Below are 21,131 nucleotides of genomic sequence, written 5' to 3' on the forward strand. Positions count from 1 at the left end.
TACCTCTGGTTTATTGACTACGCCAAAGCTTTTGACTGTGTGGATCATAACAAACTGTGGAAAATTCTGAAAGAGATGGGAATACCAGACCACCTGACATCCTTCTTGAGAAATCTGTATGCAGGTCAGGAAGCAACAATTAGAACTGGACATAGAACAACAGACTGGTTCCAAATCAGGAAAGGAGTACGTCAAGGCTGTTTACTGTCACCCTGATTATTTAACTTATATGCAGAGTACATCATGAGAAAAGCTGGGCTGGATGAAGCACAAGCTGGAATCAAGATTGCTGGAAGAAATATCAATAACCTCAGACACGCAGATGATGCCACTATTGCGTAAAGCAAAGAAGAACTAAAGAGCCTCTTGATGAAAGTGAAAGAGAAGAATGAAAAAGTTGATTTAAAACTCAACATTCAGAAAACTAAGATTATGACATCCAATCCCATCACTTCATGGCAAATTGATGGGGAAACAGGGGAAACAGTGAGAGACTTTATTTTGAGGGGCTCCAAAATCACTGCAGATGGTGACTGCAGCCATGAAGTTAAAAGATGCTTGCTTCTTGGAAGAAAAGTATGGCCAACCTAGACAGCATATTAAAAAGCAGAGACATTACTTTCCCAACAAAGGTCCATCTAGTCAAAGCTATGGTTTTCCCAGTAGTCATGTATGGATGTGAGAGTTGGACTGTGAAGAAAACTGAGTGCCGAAGAATTGATGCTTTTGAACTGTGGTGTTGGAGATGATTCTTGAGAGTCTCTTGGACTGCAAGGAGATCCAACCAGTCCATCCTAAAGGAAATCAGTCCTGAATATTCATTGGGAGGACTGATGTTGAAGCTGAAGCTCCAATACTTAGGTCACCTGAATCAAAGAACTGACTCATTTGAAAAGACCCTGATGCTGGGAAAGATTGAAGGTGGGAGGAGAAGGGGACAACAATGGATGAGATGGTTGGACAGCATCACCGACTCGATGGACATGGGTTTGAATAAACGGCGGGAGTTGGTGATGGACAGGGAGGCCAGGTGTGCTGCAGTCCATGGGGTCGCAAAGAGTCAGACATGACTGATTGACTGAACTGAACTGAACTGAACTGAAAGGATATAGATGCCTCTGAGGACTCATTTGTATATGTGAAAAACCAGTCAGATATGACCCAACTTAAGAGAAAATGCCCTTAAACCTCTGTAATATTTGTGTCTTTTGAGAATTTCTAAGTTCTAAGGATATATAAAGTTATATTTTGTCCCTCAAATAGAAATTTGAATGTATGTGGGGTTTTGTCACTTGTTTTTTACAAATGAAAAAACAAAAATTACTAATAGGAAGATAACATAAGATCTCTATATCTGAAAATTAAATTGCACATTTTGCTTATTATATTTTTAAAGGTAGAAGTGTCCAAGTTTGATGCTTTGGAAGAAGTTAGTGCTGAATTGAAGCTTAAACAATTGCTCTGGGATTCTTTATCTGAATGGGATCAACTCCAGCAAGAATGGTTAAAGGTAAAAAAAGAAAAACTCTTAATTCTTAAATCATTCATATATTATTTAATTTTAAAATCATGGTAGTATGCATTATAGTTTTTAAATAATCTGGTATATTTCAGTAAAATATGCAATATTATAATTTTGTGGAAATTTATCAGCTTTCCAGTGAAATGCACAGAGGTCTTTCTGCTACACAAATCTTTAAGTACCACAAAGAAGAATGCTTTATTTAAGGCAGGCTTCTCAGGTCCTCTGTTTAAGAACATTAAATGAAGGAGGGATCAAAGGACCTCACCATATGGCATTTAACTGCTTTGTGGTTTCTGAATACAGTGTTGTCCTGATACATACAGCCAAGTGTTATTAAAGATCATAGAATTTTATTTATGATCTGCAACATTAGATTTCTGTTTGCTGAGGTTCTGTTTTTATTGTCTTTTTTTTTTTTAAGGAAGCCATTTTTTTTCCTCTGTGATAAAATAGGATCATGGTAATGAGATCTAGGTTATTTCTTTGAGAGTTCAATAGTAAATTCTAATCATAGTAAACTAGGGGGACAAGTATCGTAAGGGGAGACAAGTATCATAGGGTTTGGTTCTTAGGGTCTACTCTTGTATTCAAACATTAACAAGGATTAATCCTCTAGGAGACAGAATATATGACCTTCTGTTCTTTCCGGTGTGATATGCTCATACTAGAAATACCATGAGCGTCACAAATATTGCTTTACATTTGCTGGTTCAGCTTCCCTGTGCTGGTACCCGAAATTAGAAGTCACACATCTAGGTTAAACCACAGTGACACAAGAATGATTCCTAGATAACGTTCTGGACACAGTGGATAGCAGTGGAGAATAAAAAGAACAGAGTCTAAACTCTCACAGAATTTACCTTTTGGTGAAGAAAGCAGAAAACAAACAAACATATATATGCTATTATAACAGAGAATTTTAAATGCTGTTGTATAACTCATTTATCGGTTATCTCAGAAGTAGAAAATGCTCCTGAGTAGGAAAGAGGAAGCTTAGAAAGTGCTCTGATTCCCACCAGAGATTAGAGCAGTGGCTTCCGAAGTGGGACAAATTTACCCAGGAAGTGCACAAAAAGTAGACATTGTATCTAGGGAAAAATGAATGTTTATAAATTTTTAGTGGAGGCATATCTGACACACTGTATTGGTTCCAGGTGTATAAATGATGATCCTATATTTGTGTATATTGTAAAATGATCAGCTCAGTAAGTCTAGTTAACATTTGTTACCATTCACAACCATAATTTTTTTCTTACGAGAACTTTCAAGATCTATTCTTTTAGAAACTTTCAAATATGCAATACAGTGTTATTAACTAGTCACTATTCTGTACATTACATTCCCATGATTTATTTATTTTATAATTAGAAGTTTGTACCTTTTGACCTCCTTCACTCGTTACATCTCCCCACCCCTTTTCTCTGGAAACCACCAATCTATTCTGTTTTAGTTGTTTTACTTTAGACTCTTGCTTTGTTTTGTGTTAGATTCCACATTTAAGTGAGATTATATGATATTTTTCTTGGTCCGATTTATTTCACTTTACCTAAAGCCCTCATGGGCCATCCATGTTGCCAAAATGATAAAGTTTCATTCTTTTTATGGTGGAGTAATAGTCCATTGTATACATATAACACATTTTCTTCATCCATTCATCCATTGGTGAACACACTTAGGTTGTCTTTTTCTCTTGGCGATTGTAAATAACGCCACTATGAATATGTCTTTTCAAATCATTGTTTTTGTTTTCTTAGGATAAAAGTCCAGAAATGGAATTGCTGAGTCATATGGTAGTTCTATTTTTAATCATTTGAGGAATCTTAATACTGTTTTTCATAGTGGTTGTGCCAATTTACATTTCTACCAGCAGAGCACAAGTATTCATTTTTCTCCATATCTTTTCTCCACTGGTTATTTTTTGTCTTTCTGTTACTAGCCATTCTAACAGGTATGAGGTTTTATTTCATTGTGGTTTTCATTTTAATTTCCCGATGGTTAGTGATGTTGAGTATCTTTTCATGTACCTGTTGGATATCTGTTACATCTTTTTAGGAGAAATGTTTATTCAGCTCCTCTGCCCACTTTTAATCAGGTAATTTGTTTTTTTGCTATTGAATTATACGAGTTCTGGATATTAGCCCCTTATCAGATATATAATTTGCAAACATTTTCTCCCATTAAATCAATTGACTTTTTCTTTTATGGATGGTTTCCTTTGCTGTGCAGAAGCGTTTTAGTTAGATTCTCATTGGTTATTTTGCTTTTTTGCCTTTGCTTTCAGTGTTAAATCCAAAACATCATTGCCAAGACCCTTCTCAAAGAGATTAATACCTATGTTTTCTTTTAGGAGTTTTTAAGTTTTGGGTCTTATATTCAGATCTTTAGTTCATTTTCAGTTATTTTTGTGTGTGATTCAATTTCATTACTTTGTTTTTGCCTGTGGCTATCCAATTTTCCCAACACCATTTATTGAGGAGACTATCCTTTCTGCATTATATATTCTTGACCATTTTGTTATAAATTAATTGACCATATATGTGTGGGTTTGTTTCTGTTCCATTAATCTATGTGTCTGTTTTTGTGCTAGTACCATACTGTTTTGATGACTATGACTTTGGAACATAGTCTGAAATCAAGGGGTTGATACCTCTATCTTTGTTTTTCTTTCTCAAAATTGTGTTGGCTATTCAGGATCTTTTGTGATTCCATACAAATTTTAGGATTGTTTGTTGTATTTGTGTGAAAAAAAATGCCACTGGAATTTTGATAAGGATCATATTGAATCTGTAGATTGTTTTAGGTGGTATAAACATCTTAACAATATTAATTCTTCCAATCTATGGGCATCAAATATCTTTTCATTTTTATAAATTTTCTATTGCCTTCAATCCATATGACCATCTGACATGATATGTATACACTTACATGTTTATGTAACTGATAAATATATTTATAGATACATGCATACATTGAAGTGCATGTTTAAATAAGTTACATTAAAGGGGTACATAATCAAATATAATAGGAAACTACTGGGTAAGAAGTTTGTAGGTCACAAGAATAAAAATTAGCTGTTTGCAACTTTACAGTGATTGGCCCTCAGGAATAAATTACAGGGATTGCAATACTGCATTTGATGGTATGTGAGAAAAGGACATGAAAGTAATAAACAATGCCTGATCTACTATTAGAAATCTTCATACGTAGAGCCATTTAAAAAAGCATAAAGTTGACTTGATTTGACAACATAGCTACCAGAAAATCTGAGTAAAGAAATTTTTACTATTTCAAGTTTGCCTTTTATCATATGTCTTAACTTCTTTCTCCCTAATTTTCATAGTCCAAATTTGACTCCTTGGATCCAGAATTTCTAAATGGTCAAGTTTCTAAATATGCCAAATTTGTGACTCAATTGGAAAAAGGCTTGCCACCCAACAGTGTCGTGCCCCAGCTAAAAAGTAAGGTGGAAAAAATGAAAGAAAAGGTAAGCTTGGATGAAATTATCTCAGAAACTCCAGGTCAATCACTTATACTTGAGGCTAATGAGACCAAAGCCAGGAATTCTTCCTTGTTTAAATTACCTTTGCAGAGAGAAGAAGCAACAGACAAATTCAGTTACTACAGAGGCACAAACTGCATCCTTCTCCTTAGCTGGGCAAATCATGCAACTGAGTAGTATGAGAATTCTAGCTGTTTCTCATCCTCACTAGCACTTGTTATCAATAAGGAGTTCTTTTAAAATTTGGTTTGCTTTGTTTTTTATTTTAACTATTCTAATAATGTGTAGTAATATCTCATAATGGTGATTTACACTTTTCTAATGATTAGTGACGTGATCATCTTTGCCCATGTCTATTTGCCATTCATCCACCTTCTTTGCTGAAATGTCTGTCTGGCTATTAGCTCAATTTTTAATTGGCTTGTTTGTTTTGTTATTAGTGAATTTTAAGACTTTTTTTATACAGTCTGATATAAATCATTTTCAAATATGTAACTTGAAAATGTTTTTCCCAGTCAGTGACTTTAGTCCGTAAATAGTGACTTTCACCAAACAACAGGCTTAAATTTGGATCAAGTCCTATTAATGTATTTTTTCTTTTACATATTACTTTTTTAGTTAGTATCTGACAACTTTTTGCCAAACCTAAAGATCACACAAATTTTCTCTTGTATTTCCTTCTGGAAGTTTTATAGTTTTGCTTTTTTTAAATTAAGGTATATGACTTATTTTAAGTTATTTACATTTTGCAGGTAGATATTCAGTTGATCCAACACCATTATTTGAAAAGAGTATTCTTTCTCCATTGACTGTCTTTGCATCTTTGGGAAAAATCAGCTAACTATATTTTTTAGTCTGTTGCTGAATACTTTATTCTATTTTGTTGCTCTGTAAGTCTGTTCTTTCACCAGTACCACACTGTGTTGATAACTATAGCTGGAAAATCTTGAAATCGGGTAGTGTAAGTTCTTCATTGTTCTTCTTTTCACAATTTTGTCAATTCAAATTCTTCTACTTTTCCATATAAATGTTAAAATGAGTTTATCAATATGTACAACAAATTGCTTGGATTTGGGGGGAGACTGTGTTAAATCAATAGATCATTTTGAGGAGAACTGACATCTTCACAAGATAGAATTTTCTAATTTCCTACCAGCCTATCCCTTCATTTAGTTAGATCTTCTTATATTTTTCATGAATGTTTTATAGTTTTCAGCATACAGATTATGCACATACTTTGTTAGATTTAAAACTATTCTTTTATGTTATCTTAAATGATATTGCTTTTAATTTCAAATTCTAATTGTTCATTTCTGGTAGGTAGGAATACTGTTGACCTTTGTATATTGATCTTATATCCTGTAATCTTGCTAAATTCGCTTTTTAATTTTAGGAGCTTTTGTACATTATTCAGAATTATAAACATAGAAAATTACTTCAGCTGTGAATAGAGACAATTTTATTTATTCATTTATAATCTGTGTGTCTTTTCTTTCTTTTTCTTGCCTTCTTGCACTGGGCAGGATTTTCTATACAATATTGAATAGGAGTAATGAGAGAAAACATCCTTGTCCTGTGCCTGATCTTAAAGGGGAAATGTTCAATCTGTTTTTAAGTATGATTTTAGTCAAATATTTTTATAGATGCCTTATATTAAGATAACAAAGTTTCCTAGTTTTCTGAGAGGCTTCATTTATTTTTTATAAGATTTCTTGTTCTAAAGACTGAATTGTCTGAAATTAATACAATTATATATTAATTTGTATATATAGTAAAGCTTGCTTTTAGAATTTGCACGATATGACTTTCTCCATCTTTTTATTTTTAATTTTTCTGTCTTTATATTTAAAGTGGATTTCTTGAACAGTGCATAATTGGTTCCTGATTTTTTATACAATCTGATTTTTTAAGTCTTTTAACTAACATGTTTACCATTCATATTTAAAGCATTATTGATGTGATTGGTTTAAAAATGCTATCATGCTGGTTTTTTAATTTGTTTGTTGTTTCTTTTTTCCTCTTTTTTTTTCCCTCTCTTGATTTAATTGTATATGTTTTTTTATTCCATTTTATCTTCTCCATGGAATTATTGTTCACACCTGTTTTAAGCAATTTTTAGATTTTCACTTAATCCAAATCAACCTTCAAATAATATTATACTGCTTAATGTAGAGTGTAAAGATTTTATAATACCATATTCCCCATTCCTCCCTCTCATCTTTTGTATTAATGTTGTCATGTATTTTACTTTTATATGTAGTATGAACACAACATGTTGCTGCTATTTTTGTTTTATATAGTTACATTTTAAGGAATAAAAATGGGAAATAAAGTGAAATTTATTTTACATATATTCCATTTTCAATATTCTTCATTTCTTTGTAGAGATCTAAATTTCTGACTCATAGCATTCATGCTGCCTGAAGAACTTCCTTTAATATTTCTTATTGAGTAGGTATGCTAGCAATGAGCTGCTCAAATTTGTGTCTTTATCCTTTATTTTAAATGATATTTTCACTGGCATATAATTCTGAATTGGCAGATTTTATGTTTTCTTCCAGCAATGTAAAAGTATTTTCTTATTATCTTTTTACTTGCATGTTTCTGACCATACCGTAAGATAGGCTTTCTTAGGGTTCTTCCAATCTTCTCTGTGAACCCCTCTATGTATTTGTTGCCCCTGAGACTTCACACTCTCATGCTACCCTACACTCAGTCTTAGCAATTTATTTTTTAAATTCAGCTACATCTTCTAACTAGCTTAAATGGCAACCCAAGGTATCTCTCCTAGGTAAACAAATTCTCAGAAACTTCTTTCTGTGGAGAAAACTATGGATACCAGTGTCTCTAAATTTTGAGTTAGCTGGTTTTGCTGCAGCCTCACTTTTCTGATGGATTCAATACAAGTCATTAATTTGCAGTTTGTCCAGATTTTTCATTGTTTACACACATCAGAGGTGTTCTTTCCAGCTTTATACACGCCCAAATGGGACTGTATTTTTTAGGATAAAAAGAATGGTGCCTCAGAGAGTGTGTGTTTTCCAGCTTCCAGTTATCATTGACCTGAGGAACCCAACTCTGAAGCCTAGACATTGGGCAGCTATTGAACAAACAGTTGATGCCACCCTAGTGGACCTTGAAGTTCCGTTAACCCTGGAGAAGCTCATTGAGTTACATGTTTTTGACTTTGGCCATGAAATTCAGGACATTTCTGGACAGGCTTCTGGAGAAGCTGCCTTAGAAACAACCCTTAAAAAGGTAAACCTGAAAAATGTGTATTCTGAGGGTCTTGAGATACAAAGGTTTTCATATTCAGTGGGAAGATTATGAACTTTGTTTGTCAACATTGCAAGTTCCATCTTCTCATTATCAGTTATCTTTCTGCTGTTTCTTTACATTTATTATCATTATTATTGTTATCACCACTATACATATCTTCTTTCTGCTTAGCTTATACTCCAACAGGAACTTGATGGCAACACATTTGCATGCTTTGTATAAAGAACCATACACCAAGGAAGATCTCTTATGCCAAAATATATTATCTTTCAAAGTACATATTAGAGAAGACTAACTCTATGAAATGCTTCAAAAGCACATTGAGAAGATTTCTTTCGTTAGGATGTTTAACCTCCTTACTCTAAAACTACACATCTACCAAGGATCTATGTAAAAAGATTTTTTTTCCTTTTAATCAAGGCATAAAATGGGAAGGAATACACATTAAAGTATCACAAGTTTTCATATGTATTAATGCTCTTCAATAAAATTAAGCAAATAAGTGCCACCTAATGGAGAAGAGGATTTTAAGAATTTTAAGGCAATTAGGAGATTAGCATAATTATGGAGTTTTCCATTATTTCATTCCATATTCATTTATCAACCTAAAAGTAAATGAACTGAGATATACTAAGACTTGACCAATCTCCTAGGTGGAGGATTCTTGGAAAACAACTGAATTTGTTGTCCTGCCTCACCGTGACTCCAAAGATGTGTTTATCCTGGGTGGCACAGATGATATACAGGTGGGTAAACTGGATTATTGAAACCTATGGTGAAGGTTCTTGCCAGACCTAGTCCTAAATATCCTATGGGAGATTATAATGAAGGACTGAAATATGAAAGTTGTTAGGGAGAAATCTAATTTAGAAGGCAAAATATGAATATGAATATTTGTTTAGTCATCAAGTCGTGTCCAACTCTTTTGAGACCCCATGGACAGTAGTCTGCCAGGCACCTCTGTCCATGGGATTCCCCAGCAAGAATACTGGAGTGTGGGTTGTCATTTCCTTCTCCAGGGGATCTTACCAGCCTAGGGATCAAACCCACATCTCTTGTGTTGGCAGGCAGGCTCTCTACCACTGAGCCACCAGGACATGAATGCTTGTACATGAAATACTTATCAAAGCAATAGATATGACACATATATATATATATATAAAGAATTTTTTCCTTTTAATCAAAGCATAAGATGGAAAGGAATACACATTAAAGTATCACAAGTTTCCATATGCATTAATGCTCTTCAATAAAATTAAGCAAATTAGTGTCATCTAATAAAGGGGACAACAGAGGATGAGATGGCTGGATGGCATCACCAACTCGATGGACATGAGTTTGAGTAGACTCCAGGAGATGGTGATGGACAGGGAGGCCTGGCTTGCTGTGATTCATGGGGTCGCAAAGAGTCGGACATGACTGAGCGATTGAACTGAACTGAATGGAAGAAGATGTTAAGAATTTTAAAGGCAATTAGGAGGAGATTAGGGTAATTATAGAGTTTCCATTATTTCATTCTATATTCATTTATCAACTATATATATATATATATATATATATATATATGAGTTAAAAACCTTGTAGTCAGTAACTGCTGGAGAATTTGGAATAGCAAAGAGATCAGTTGTAGCTGAAGTGATCAGAGAATCCTTGCTAGACCAGCCGAGACATTCTAGACCTTAAAAATATGAGGGTTTGATATTAATAGTTATAGATGAGAATAGAAGGCACTTCAAACCATTTAAATAAGGCAAAGAAGCATGAATAAGCATTTCATGTTTATAGCACACTAAGAAGCTAAATTCACTTGAAATTTTTGAGATTAGAAGTAAATGGTCATGCTCTATTAACAGCAAAAGAAGATAAATATAACCCGTGTATTTGGAATATTCTTAGTGACTTAATATCCAAAGGCATATTTGTTTAGCACAGGAATATGGGGATTGTAACTCAATTTAAAAAACAAATCCCACACAGGGAACTATATTCAATATCCTGTGATAAGTCATAATAGAAAAGAATGTGAAAAAGTGTATATATATATATATATATATATATATGTATGTATGTATGTATGTATAATTGAATCACTTTGCTGTATAGCTAACATTAACACAACACTGTAAATCAATCATACTTCAATAAAATATTTTTTTAAAGCAAAGCCCCATTCTCTTAGTGAGTCCCCAAACTAGAATTGGAGATGAAATGTCTTTGCCAGGTGTAGTTTAGAAGAGCAAAACCAGACAGTATTCTGGGTGGTGAAGGGGAGAGCAGACCCAAGATGGAAATCAGTTAGCATGAGACCAGGTAATACCAGGTGATGGGGCTTCTGCTCCGAAGAAGTTTATAATTTAAATAGAATAGTGAAAATTCTTTAGATTAGAAGACACGTTTTTTTAAATGTACATGTTCTGCAAGGGTTGCTGTGGCATATGGAGAAGGAGTAGGGGAAGGAGGTAGATGAAAACTTGTCTATAATCATCCAGAGCTTGACATGAATGAGTTCACTTTTCCTCTTCCTCAAGATAACTGAGGGAGAATGATGTTTCATTGGATAAAGCAAGCAGCTACTTTTCAAGTTTTGAGCACTTTGAGAAATAAAGACCTGGATGACAAAGTGGTATAAAGTACCAGATAACTTGTAGGGGAAGATTGAAGAAAAGGGCTTAGCTAAACAGAAATGTGGGCTGTTAATAATGACAGAAATAGCCAGGATTTGACAATCAGAAGTTCCATGGTGACACTGAAGAAAACATCATAGTGGGTTGTAAATCCTGGTGAAGGGAAGAAGGAGAGGAAATGGGTTGGTGAGAAATAATGGGTGGGACTAAGCTGTTAATTCAGAAAGTTGACTTTTAAGTGGTTTGGAATTAACATATACACACTGGGTGCATGTGTGCTAAGTCACTTCAGTCATCTCCGACTCTGTGCAACACTATGGACCCAGGGATCAAAGCCACATCTCTTGTGTCTAACTTGCAATGGCAGGTAGGTTCTTTATCATTAGCACCACCTGGAAAGTCCCAGCATATACACACTACTATATATAAAATAGATAATCAACAAGGACCTACTGTATAGCACAGGGAACTCTACCCAATATTCTGTATAACCTAGATGGGAAAAGAATCTGCAAAAGAATGGATATATGTACGTGTGTAATTGAATCACTTTGCTGTACACCTGAAACTAATACAATGTTGTAAATCCAATAGAAATTTCTATTCCAATATAAAATAAAAATTTTTAGGTAAAAATAAAAATAAATAAATAGACTCTTGGAGTTAAATATCTGTAATTATCTTTGAGAGCACTAACATACGACGTTGCACATATTTTCTTCACCTTTCCTGAAAGGTCCTTCTTGATGACAGCACCATCAACATTGCAACCATTGCCTCATCACGTTACGTTGGCCCACTGAAAGCTCGAGTAGACGAATGGCAGAAACAGCTTGCTTTATTTAATCAAACACTGGTGAGTAAGGATAATTTCAATTCATGGACTCAGAGAATTGGAATCACAGGACCTTAGAAGTCATTTGTTCACTTGGGGTTAGATAGTATAGAGTTTAGATATAAGATTCAATTATTGACATTTTATTATTCTCAGAATAAAAGGAGAATGGATTATACCATCAATAATTAGTTATTATTGCTGTGAAACAAAATACCACAAACGTTAGTCGTATAAAACAAGATACATTTATTATCCCACAGTTTCTGTGGGTCAGGAGTTCATGGCTTAACTGGGTCTTATGCTTAAGGGTCTCACAAGGGTTCAATCAAGATGCCGGCCAGGACTGGGTTCCAGTCAGAGGTTCAGCTAAGGGAAGATGCTGACAGATATCATTTCCTTGCAATTCCAGGACAAGGGGCTTCAGTTTCTCACTGGTTGTCAATCAGAGGCCATCCTTAGCTCCTCCATGTTGCTCAGTTTTTTTCATGGACTTCCTCAACAATATGACTTGTTTCATCAGTAAAGCAGGGAAGAGGAAGTCTCTAGGCAAGATGTAGGTTACAGCCTTCTGTACTGTACACCTAATTGTGAATATCCTATTACCTTTACCATATTCTCCATAACTAGAAGCAAGTCACAGGTGGCACCCACACTCAGGGGGAGAGGATCACACAAGGACATGAAGCCCAGGTCCTGGGGCCACCTTAAGGGTCTTATCACAACAAGCTCATAAAGCATCACTACGAACAAAGCTAGTGGAGGTGATGCAATTCCAGCTGAGCTATTTCAAAGCCTGGAAGATGATGCTGTGAAAGTGCTGCATTCAATATGCCAGCAAATTTGGAAAATTCAGCTGTGGCCACTGGACTGGAAAAGGTCAGTTTTCATTCCAATCCCAAAGAAAGGCAATGTCAAAGAATGTTCAAACTACCACACAATTGCACTCATCTCACACACTAGTTGAGTAATGCTCAAAATTCTCCAAGCCAGGCTTAAGCAGTATGTGAACTATGAACTTCCAGATGTTCAAGCTGGTTTTAGAAAAGGCAGAGGAATCAGAGATCAAATTGCCAACATCCGCTGGATCATGGAAAAAGCAAGAGAGTTCCAAAAAAACATCTATTTCTGCTTTATTGACTATGCCAAAGACTTTGACTGTGTGGATCACAATAAACTGTGGAAAATTCTGAAAGAGATGGGAATAGCTATATGCAGGTCAGGAAGCAAGAGTTAGAACTGGACATGGAAGAACAGACTGGTTCCAAATAGGAAAAGGAGTACGTCAAGGCTGTGTATTGTCACCCTGCTTATCTAACTTCTATGCAGAGTACATCATGAGAAACACTGGGCTAGAAGAAACACAAGCTGGAATCAACATTGCTGGGAGAAATATCAATAACCTCAGATATGCAGATGACACCACCCTTATGGCAGAAAGTGAATAGGAACTAAAAAGCCTCTTGATGAAAGTGAAAGAGGAGAGTGAAAAAGTTGGCTTAAAGCTCAACATTCAGAAAACAAAGATCATGGCATCTGGTCCCAGCACTTCATGGGAACTAGATGGGGAAACAGTGGAAACAGTGTCAGACTTTATTTTGGGGGGCTCCAAAATCACTGTAGATGGTGACTGCAGCCATGAAATTAAAAGACGCTTACTCCTTGGAAGGAAAGTTATGACCAATCTAGACAGCATATTCAAAAGCAGAGACATTACTTTGCCAACAAAGGTCCATCTAGTCAAAGCTATGGTTTTTCCAGTGGTCATGGATGTGAGAGTTGGACTGTGAAGAAAGCTGAGTGCTGAAGAATTGATGCTTTTGGTGTGTTGTTGGAGAAGACTCTTGAAAGTCCCTTGGACTGCAAGGAGATCCAACCAGTCCATTCTAAAGGAGATCAGTCCTGGGTGTTCTTCGGAAGGAATGATGCTAAAGATGAAACTCCAATACTTTGGCCACCTCATGGGAAGAGTTGACTCATTGGAAAAGACTCTGATGCTGGGAGGGATTGGGGGCAGGAGGAGAAGGGGCAACAGAGGATGAGATGGCTGGATGGCATCACCGACTCGATAGACATGAGTTTGAGTGAACTCCGGGAGTTGGTGATGGACGAGGAGGCCTGGCGTGCTGCGATTCATGGGGTCGCAAAGAGTTGGACACGAGAGACTGAACTGAACTGAATACTATTCCTTGAAGTCTCCATGGTGCTCTTCCTTTCATGCACACTTCCTTTTTATTTTATTCTACCTCAGATTACCCCATAATAAAACAAAAAGACCACTTACTCTAATTTTTTTCCCATCCAATGTCTTTCTTCTACTTCAGTTTTTTAAACTTAATTAATTTGGGTTCCTCTATGTTCTGGGTCTTCCCTAGTGTCTCAGACAGTAAAGAATCTGCCTGAAATGAGGAGGCAGATCCTTTGATCCCTGGGTCAGGAAGATCCCCAGGAGAAGGAAATGCCAACCCATTCCAGTGTTTTTTCCTGGAGAATTCCATGGACAGAGGAGCCTAGTGGGCTATAGTCTGAAAGTGAAAAGAAAGTGAAAGTGAAGTTGCTCAGTCATGTCTGACTCTTTGCAACCCCGTGGACTGTAGCCCACCAGGCTCCTCCGTGCGTGGGATTCTCCCGGCAAGAATACTGGAGTGGGTTGCCATTTCCTTCTCCAGGGGATCTTCCCGACCCAGGGATCGAACCCAGGTCTCCCGCATTGCAGGCAGACGCTTTAACCTCTGAGCCACCAGGGGGTCACAAAGAGTCAGACATGCCTGGGTGACACTTCCCTATATGTACTAATATGAAAAGTTATCTGTGACTTAATACAGGCACTAAGTAGGAAAAGGCAATTTGTCTCATCTTTATTTCATAGAGACCTTTTTCAGGAATCCATCCTCTTCAATGGACACCTTATAATCTGATCCCTGAATAACAGAGACCCTCCAGAGAATTAACTGCATAGAAAGTATGAGTAAACCAGGGAGTGGCTGGGATATTAGGGTTTAGGCACAGCCCCCAAATCTAGAGTGAGGTGGGAGATGCTCTTTTACGAATCTCAGGCCTGCACATGTGATGGCAAGAGGCACAGCGGAAAGGTGAGGTCTGCAGACTTTAGATCTGACCCTGCACTTGTGGTGTCTTTGATTAACAGTGGTCATCTCTGAGAGGAGAGAGAGTATATGGTTTTCTTCTTCTTCCCAGTCTTATGTCTTTGCCACATGTTCTGTTATAAGCAGGTTTTACTCTTTTAATTGAAGAAAGTGAATTATATTTCTTCTTTAAAAGGAAGGAGAGGGAAGAATATAGACCTCATTGAGGCAAAGAACCTTTTTTATATATTTGGAAACAATCACTAAACTTAACAGCTTCCCAACCCTTCAGATTCCTTGAAGCATCTTGCTTCCCCCTAGAATGTCTCCTCTGGGCATTTTAATCCTCTTTCTTTGGGTCCATTCTGGTTACCACACAGTAGTAGACTCATTATAACTCTACTCATACTAAAAAATGAGTTGGAATTAAGCTGAGATGAATCTTGGGTATTTTAAAGAGGTGTTATTTCAAAGGAGCTGTGAGGACATAGAGAATGAACTTATCATTATGAGGGGAAAGCGTGGGGGCCAGGGGAGGGATAGATTGGGAGTTTGGGATTGACATGTACACACTACTGAATTTAAAATAGATAACCAACAAGGACCTACTACACAGCACAGGAAACTCATTTCAATATTCTGTAATAATCTCGATGGGAAAATAATTTGAAAAAGAATTGATGCTTCTGTGGGTTTAACTCAATCATTTTGCCGAATACCTGTAACTAACATATCATTGCTAATCAACTATGCTCCAATATAAAATAAAAAAAATTTTAATGAAAAATTAAGGCCTGTGAGACACTGCCAAAATGTAGAAAATACGGTGAATCCTCATGTAGTTATTTTTAACATAGCTGTTTATTTTCAACTTTGCGTGAAAAAATTTGATAATGTCCTTGTTTTTCTCCTAGGAAGAATGGCTGAACTGCCAGAGAAACTGGCTCTACCTAGAGAGTATTTTTAATGCTCCAGATATTCAAAGGCAGTTGCCTGCAGAGGCCAAGATGTTCCTTCAAGTGGACAAGTCATGGAAGGAAATCATGAGGAAGGTTAACCGGCTGCCTAACGCTCTCCGAGCAGCTACTCAACCAGGTAGAAAAGAAACACACGAAAAGACTTTCAAAAGCATTCATCACCTGGAAAATTCTAATAATATGTGGTACATTCAATCCTTCATCTAGTCAGCACTGATGACCAGGAACATTTGTAGTACCTTTGACACTCTTGATAAGCAATGTGAATTGAACACTTGTTATTTTATTACTATCAATGTATTGTCATCATTATCTTTCAGCTCATTTCATGGTTTTGGCACACAAGCATCTACTTCTTTTGCTGTGTGTAGCATTGGGGAATGTTGCCTCACACAGTATCACTGATGCTTCCATCTCACAATTTAGGTTACAAAACATACATTTACATTCAGTTGACCCATTCTGTTAAAGTTCTTACAGACTTCTAACCATACAAATTTTCACACTTTAAGTAATTCATTACAACCACTTACAAATAACGCCACTAATGGTAATTCTGATCTCAGGGTTGAAGTGTGTTTTATTTATTTTTTAGTTGATTTTTATTGGAATATAGTTGATTTTTAATGTTGTGTTAGTTTCAGGTATACAGCAAAGTAAATCAGTTATACATATACATATATTCACTCTTTTTAAGATTCTTTTCCCATGTAGGTCATTATAGAGTATTGAGTAGAGTCCCCAGGGTTTTACAATTGAAAAGTGTTTTAGTAAGTTCTGTTTCTAGGGATGTAGAATCAAAATCTTTTGGGGTGCACATATTCAGTGATTGAACTTTTACGTTTTCTATCAAACCCTCAGCTCAACGGCTTGTTCTGTAAATGGCAGTACATGGTCTGTCCTGGTGATAACCCCAGAGAGCTTCCTTCAGGCAGAAGCAGCTGCTGGGCTGTGCTCTCTGCCCAAAGACTCTTACAGAAACAGACAGGAAAAACTCTATGAGATGATAGTATTGAAAACCTTAAAACTTTGGGGCTTCAAGCGGCTGCCCATATTCCTTTGTTCCTAGTTCCCTTTCAGCCACAACTGTTATCACTCCAGTCCATGTTTCTGCCATCACATCTCCCTCTACCTCTTATAAAGACCCTGTGATTATACTGGGCCCACCACATGATCCATGATAATCTCCCCACCCTGTGATCCATAATGTAATCACATCTGCCAGGTGCCTTTTCCCATAAAAACTTAACAAATTCTCAAGTTCTGGGGATTAAAACATGGATATCTCTGAAAGACCTTTTATCTTGTCTAGCACCCCCACTCAGTGTGCATATTCAAACCTTTTGCTGCAATAATATTAATGTGTCTCATTGCATAGTGCTGCCCCAGTCTCTACTGGACTATTGTTGTATAACTTTTGGAATTAAAAAAAAAAAAGACTTCAAAAATACATTTAGTCCCAGGAATTTCAGATACAGAAGTGTGGAGATATATATATATATATATATATATATATGACTTTCCTGGTGGCTCAGATGGTAGAGAATTCACCTGCAATGCAGGAGACCTGGGTTCGATCCCTGGGTCAGGGAGATCCCCTGGAGAAGGGAATGACAATCCACTCCAGGATTCTTGCTTGCAGAATCCCACAGACAGAGGAGCCTGGTGGGCTACAGTCCATCAAGTCACAAGCAGTCAAATACAACTAAGCAACTTCTACTGTCATATATACATATATATATATACATATATATATATACATATATATATATATATATATATATATAATTTCAGATGATGATAAAGCTGTGAGGAAAAATTAAGTAGGGTAATGTGGCAAACGGAGAAGGCTGTGGCAACCCACTCTAGTACTCTTGCCTGGAAAATCCCATGGACGGAGGAGCCTGGTAGGCTGCAGTCCATGGGGACACGAAGAGTCGGACATGACTGAGTGACTTCACTTTCACTTTTCACTTTCATGCATTGGAAAAGGAAATGGCAACCCACTTCAGTGTTCTTGCCTGGAGAATCCCAGGGACAGGGGAGCCTGGTGGGCTGCCATCTATGGGGTCCCACAGGGTCAGACATGACTGAAGCGAATTAGCAGCAGCAGCAGCAATGTGGCAAAAGAATAGCTGGGGGCTGCTGTGTATGTGTGTATGTTGAAAGGATATTTTGATAAAGTGACTACTTTTGGGTAGAAATCTGCAAGAATGAAGAAATGAAATATGTGTGTGGCTATAAGGGAGTATTGCTAACATCAGAGCAAACAAAGGTAGAGACCCTGAAGTAAAACCATGCTTAGTGTGTACTCCTGTCAGCAAGGAAGCCAGGGCAGGGTGGAGAGCAGTGCACAGTAGAGGGCTTAGGAGTGAGACCAGAGAGGTAAGTGTGCTTGGGTAGTGGGTTGGGGATTGGATTGGGTCACTGATCACATAGAGCCTTGGAGACCATGGAAAAGACTGGATTTGATTCTTGAACAGGTATGGAAGTCAGGTAGTGTGATAGGCACCAAAACATCAATATCAAGTGAGACATGAATCTTGCTTCTTAACGTGGTCCTGTTTAGTGATGAAGAAATAGGATGCGATTGCCACAATTTCAGCATCTAAATATGGCAGAAGAAATAGAAGACATGAGTAAGGAAGTGACACAGAATATGTAGCGTTTAGAGAATGGCTTTGTTTGGAGGGTCAAGAGGAGGCAGTTGTTTGGCTTTAGTTTCTGCACCCCTAATCCTCCACGTTCAAGGTCAGGAGGGGCGGCGGTGAGGAGTACCCCACGTCCAAGGTAAGAGAAACCCAAATAAGACGGTAAGTGTTGCGAGAGGGCATCAGAGGGCAGACACACTGAAACCATACTCACAGAAAACTAGTCAATCTAATCGTATGGATCACAGCCTGGTCTAACTTAATGAAACTAAGCCATGCCATCTGGGGTCACCCAAGACAGACGGGTCATGGTGGAGAGGTCTGACAGATTGTGATCCACTGGAGAAGGGAATGGCAAACCACTTCAGTATTCTTGCCTTGAGAACCCCATGAACAGTATGAAAAGGCTTAAAATGATAGGATACTGAAAGAGAAACTCCCCAGGTTGGTAGGTGCCCAGTATGCTACTGAAGATCAGTGGAGAAATAACTCCAGAAAGAATGAACGGATGGAGCCAAAGCAAAAACAATACCCAGTTGTGGATGTGACTGGTGATAGAAGCAAGGTCCGATGCTGTAAAGACCAATATTGCATAGGAACCTGGAATGTCAGGTCTATGAAATTGGACCTAATTGGAAGTGGTCAAACAGGAGATGGCAAGAGTGAACATCGACATTCTAGGAATCAGCGAACTAAAATGGACTGGAATGGGTGAATTTAACTCAGATAACCATTATATCTACTACTGTATGCAAGAATCCCTTAGAAGAAATGGAGTAGCCATCATGGTCAACAAAAGAGTCCAAAATGCAGTACTTGGTTGCAATCTCAAAAATGACAGAATGATCTCTGTTCATTTCCAAGGCAAACCATTCAATATCACAGTAATCCAAGTCTATGCCCCAACCAGTAATGCTGAAGAAGCAGAAGTTGAACAGTTCTATGAAGACCTACAAGACCTATTAGAACTAACACCCAAAAAAGATGTCTTTTTCATTATAGGGGACTGGAATGCAAAAGTAGGAAGTCAAGAAACACCTGGAGTAACAGGCAAATTTGGCCTTGGAATATGGGATGAAGCAGGGCAAAGGCTAATAGAGTTTTGCCAAGAGAACACACTGGTCATAGCAAACACCCTCTTCCAACAACACAAGAGAAGACTCTACACATGGACATCACCAGATGGTCAACACCGAAATCAGATTGATTATATTCTTTGCAGCCAAAGATAGAGAAGCTCTATACAGTCAGCAGAAAGAAGACCGGGAGCTGACTGTGGCTCAGATCATGAACTCCTTATTGCCAAATTCAGACTTAAATTGAAGAAAGTAGGAAAAACCACTAGACCATTCAGGTATGACCTAATTATGATTATACAGTAGAAGTGAAAAATAGATTTAAGGAACTAGATCTGATAGATAGAGTGCCTGATGAACTATGGATGGAAGTTCGTGACATTGTACAGGAGACGGGGATCAAGACCATCCCCATGGGAAAGAAATGCAAAACAGCAAAATGGCTGTCTGGGGAGGCCTTACAAATAGCTGTGAAAAGAAGAGAAGCAAAAAACAAAGGAGAAAAGGAAAGATATAAGCATCTGAATGCAAAGTTCCAAAGAATAGCAAGAAGAGATAAGAAAGCCTTCCTCAGTGATCAATGCAAAGAAATAGTGGAAAACAACAGAATGGGAAAGACTAGAGACCTCTTCAAGAAAATTAGAGATACCAAGGGAACATTTCATGCAAAGATGCGCTCGATAAAGAACAGAAATGGTATGGACCTAACAGAAGCAGAAGATATTAAGAAGAGATGGCAAGAATACACAGAAGAACTGTACAAAAAAGATCTTCAAGACCCAGTTAATCACAATGGTGTGATCACTCACCTAGAGCCAGACATCCTGGAATGTGAAGTCAAATGGGCCTTAGGAAGTATCACTACAAACAAAGCTAGTGGAGTGATGGAATTCCAGTCGAGCTATTTCAAAGCCTAAAAGATGATGCTGTGAAAGTGCTGCACTCAATATGCCAGCAAATTTGGAAAACTCAGCAGTGGCCACAGGACTGGAAAAGGTCTGTTTACATTCCAATCCCAAAGAAAGGCAATGCCAAAGAATACTCAAACTACTGCACAATTGCACTCATCTCACACACTAGTAAAGTAATGCTCAACATTCTCCCAGCCAGGCTTCAGCAGTACGTGAACTGTGAACTTCCAGATGTTCAAGCTGGTTTTAGAAAAGGCAGAGGAACCAGAGATCAAATTGCCAACATCCGCTGGATCATGGAAAAAGCAAGAGAGTTCCAGAAAAACATCTATTTCTGCTTTATTGACTATGCCAAAGCCTTTGACTGTGTGGATCACAATAAACTGTGGAAAATTCTGAAAGAGATGGGAATACCAGACCACCTGACCGGCCTCTTGAGAAACTTATATGCAGGTCCAGAAGCAAGAGTTAGAACTGGACATGGAACAACAGACTGGTTCCAAATAGGAAAAGGATTATGTCAAGGCTGTATATTGTCACCCTGCTTATCTAACGTCTATGCAGAGTACATCATTAGAAATGCTGGACTGGAAGACGCACAAGCTAGAATCAAGATTACTGGGAGAAATATCAATAGCCTCAGATATGCAGATGACACCACCCTTATG

At 37.3% G+C, this 21,131-nt stretch overlaps 1 protein-coding gene across 1 annotated transcript in view; it reads left to right on the forward strand.

Annotated features, from left to right (window-relative positions):
• The window catches only part of DNAH6 (dynein axonemal heavy chain 6), a 284,532-nt gene that overhangs the window by 71,616 nt on the left and 191,785 nt on the right, over nucleotides 1-21,131 (forward strand). The window contains exons 16-21 of the mRNA XM_068975806.1: nucleotides 1,397-1,510; nucleotides 4,866-5,009; nucleotides 8,070-8,282; nucleotides 8,957-9,049; nucleotides 11,664-11,783; nucleotides 15,763-15,943. Coding sequence (XP_068831907.1) covers nucleotides 1,397-1,510; nucleotides 4,866-5,009; nucleotides 8,070-8,282; nucleotides 8,957-9,049; nucleotides 11,664-11,783; nucleotides 15,763-15,943 — 865 coding nt within the window. The remainder of the gene's footprint in view (nucleotides 1-1,396; nucleotides 1,511-4,865; nucleotides 5,010-8,069; nucleotides 8,283-8,956; nucleotides 9,050-11,663; nucleotides 11,784-15,762; nucleotides 15,944-21,131) is intronic.

This window comes from Capricornis sumatraensis, chromosome 1 (genome assembly GCF_032405125.1).
Source record: "Capricornis sumatraensis isolate serow.1 chromosome 1, serow.2, whole genome shotgun sequence".
In the NCBI taxonomy this organism is placed as follows: Eukaryota; Metazoa; Chordata; class Mammalia; order Artiodactyla; family Bovidae; genus Capricornis; species Capricornis sumatraensis.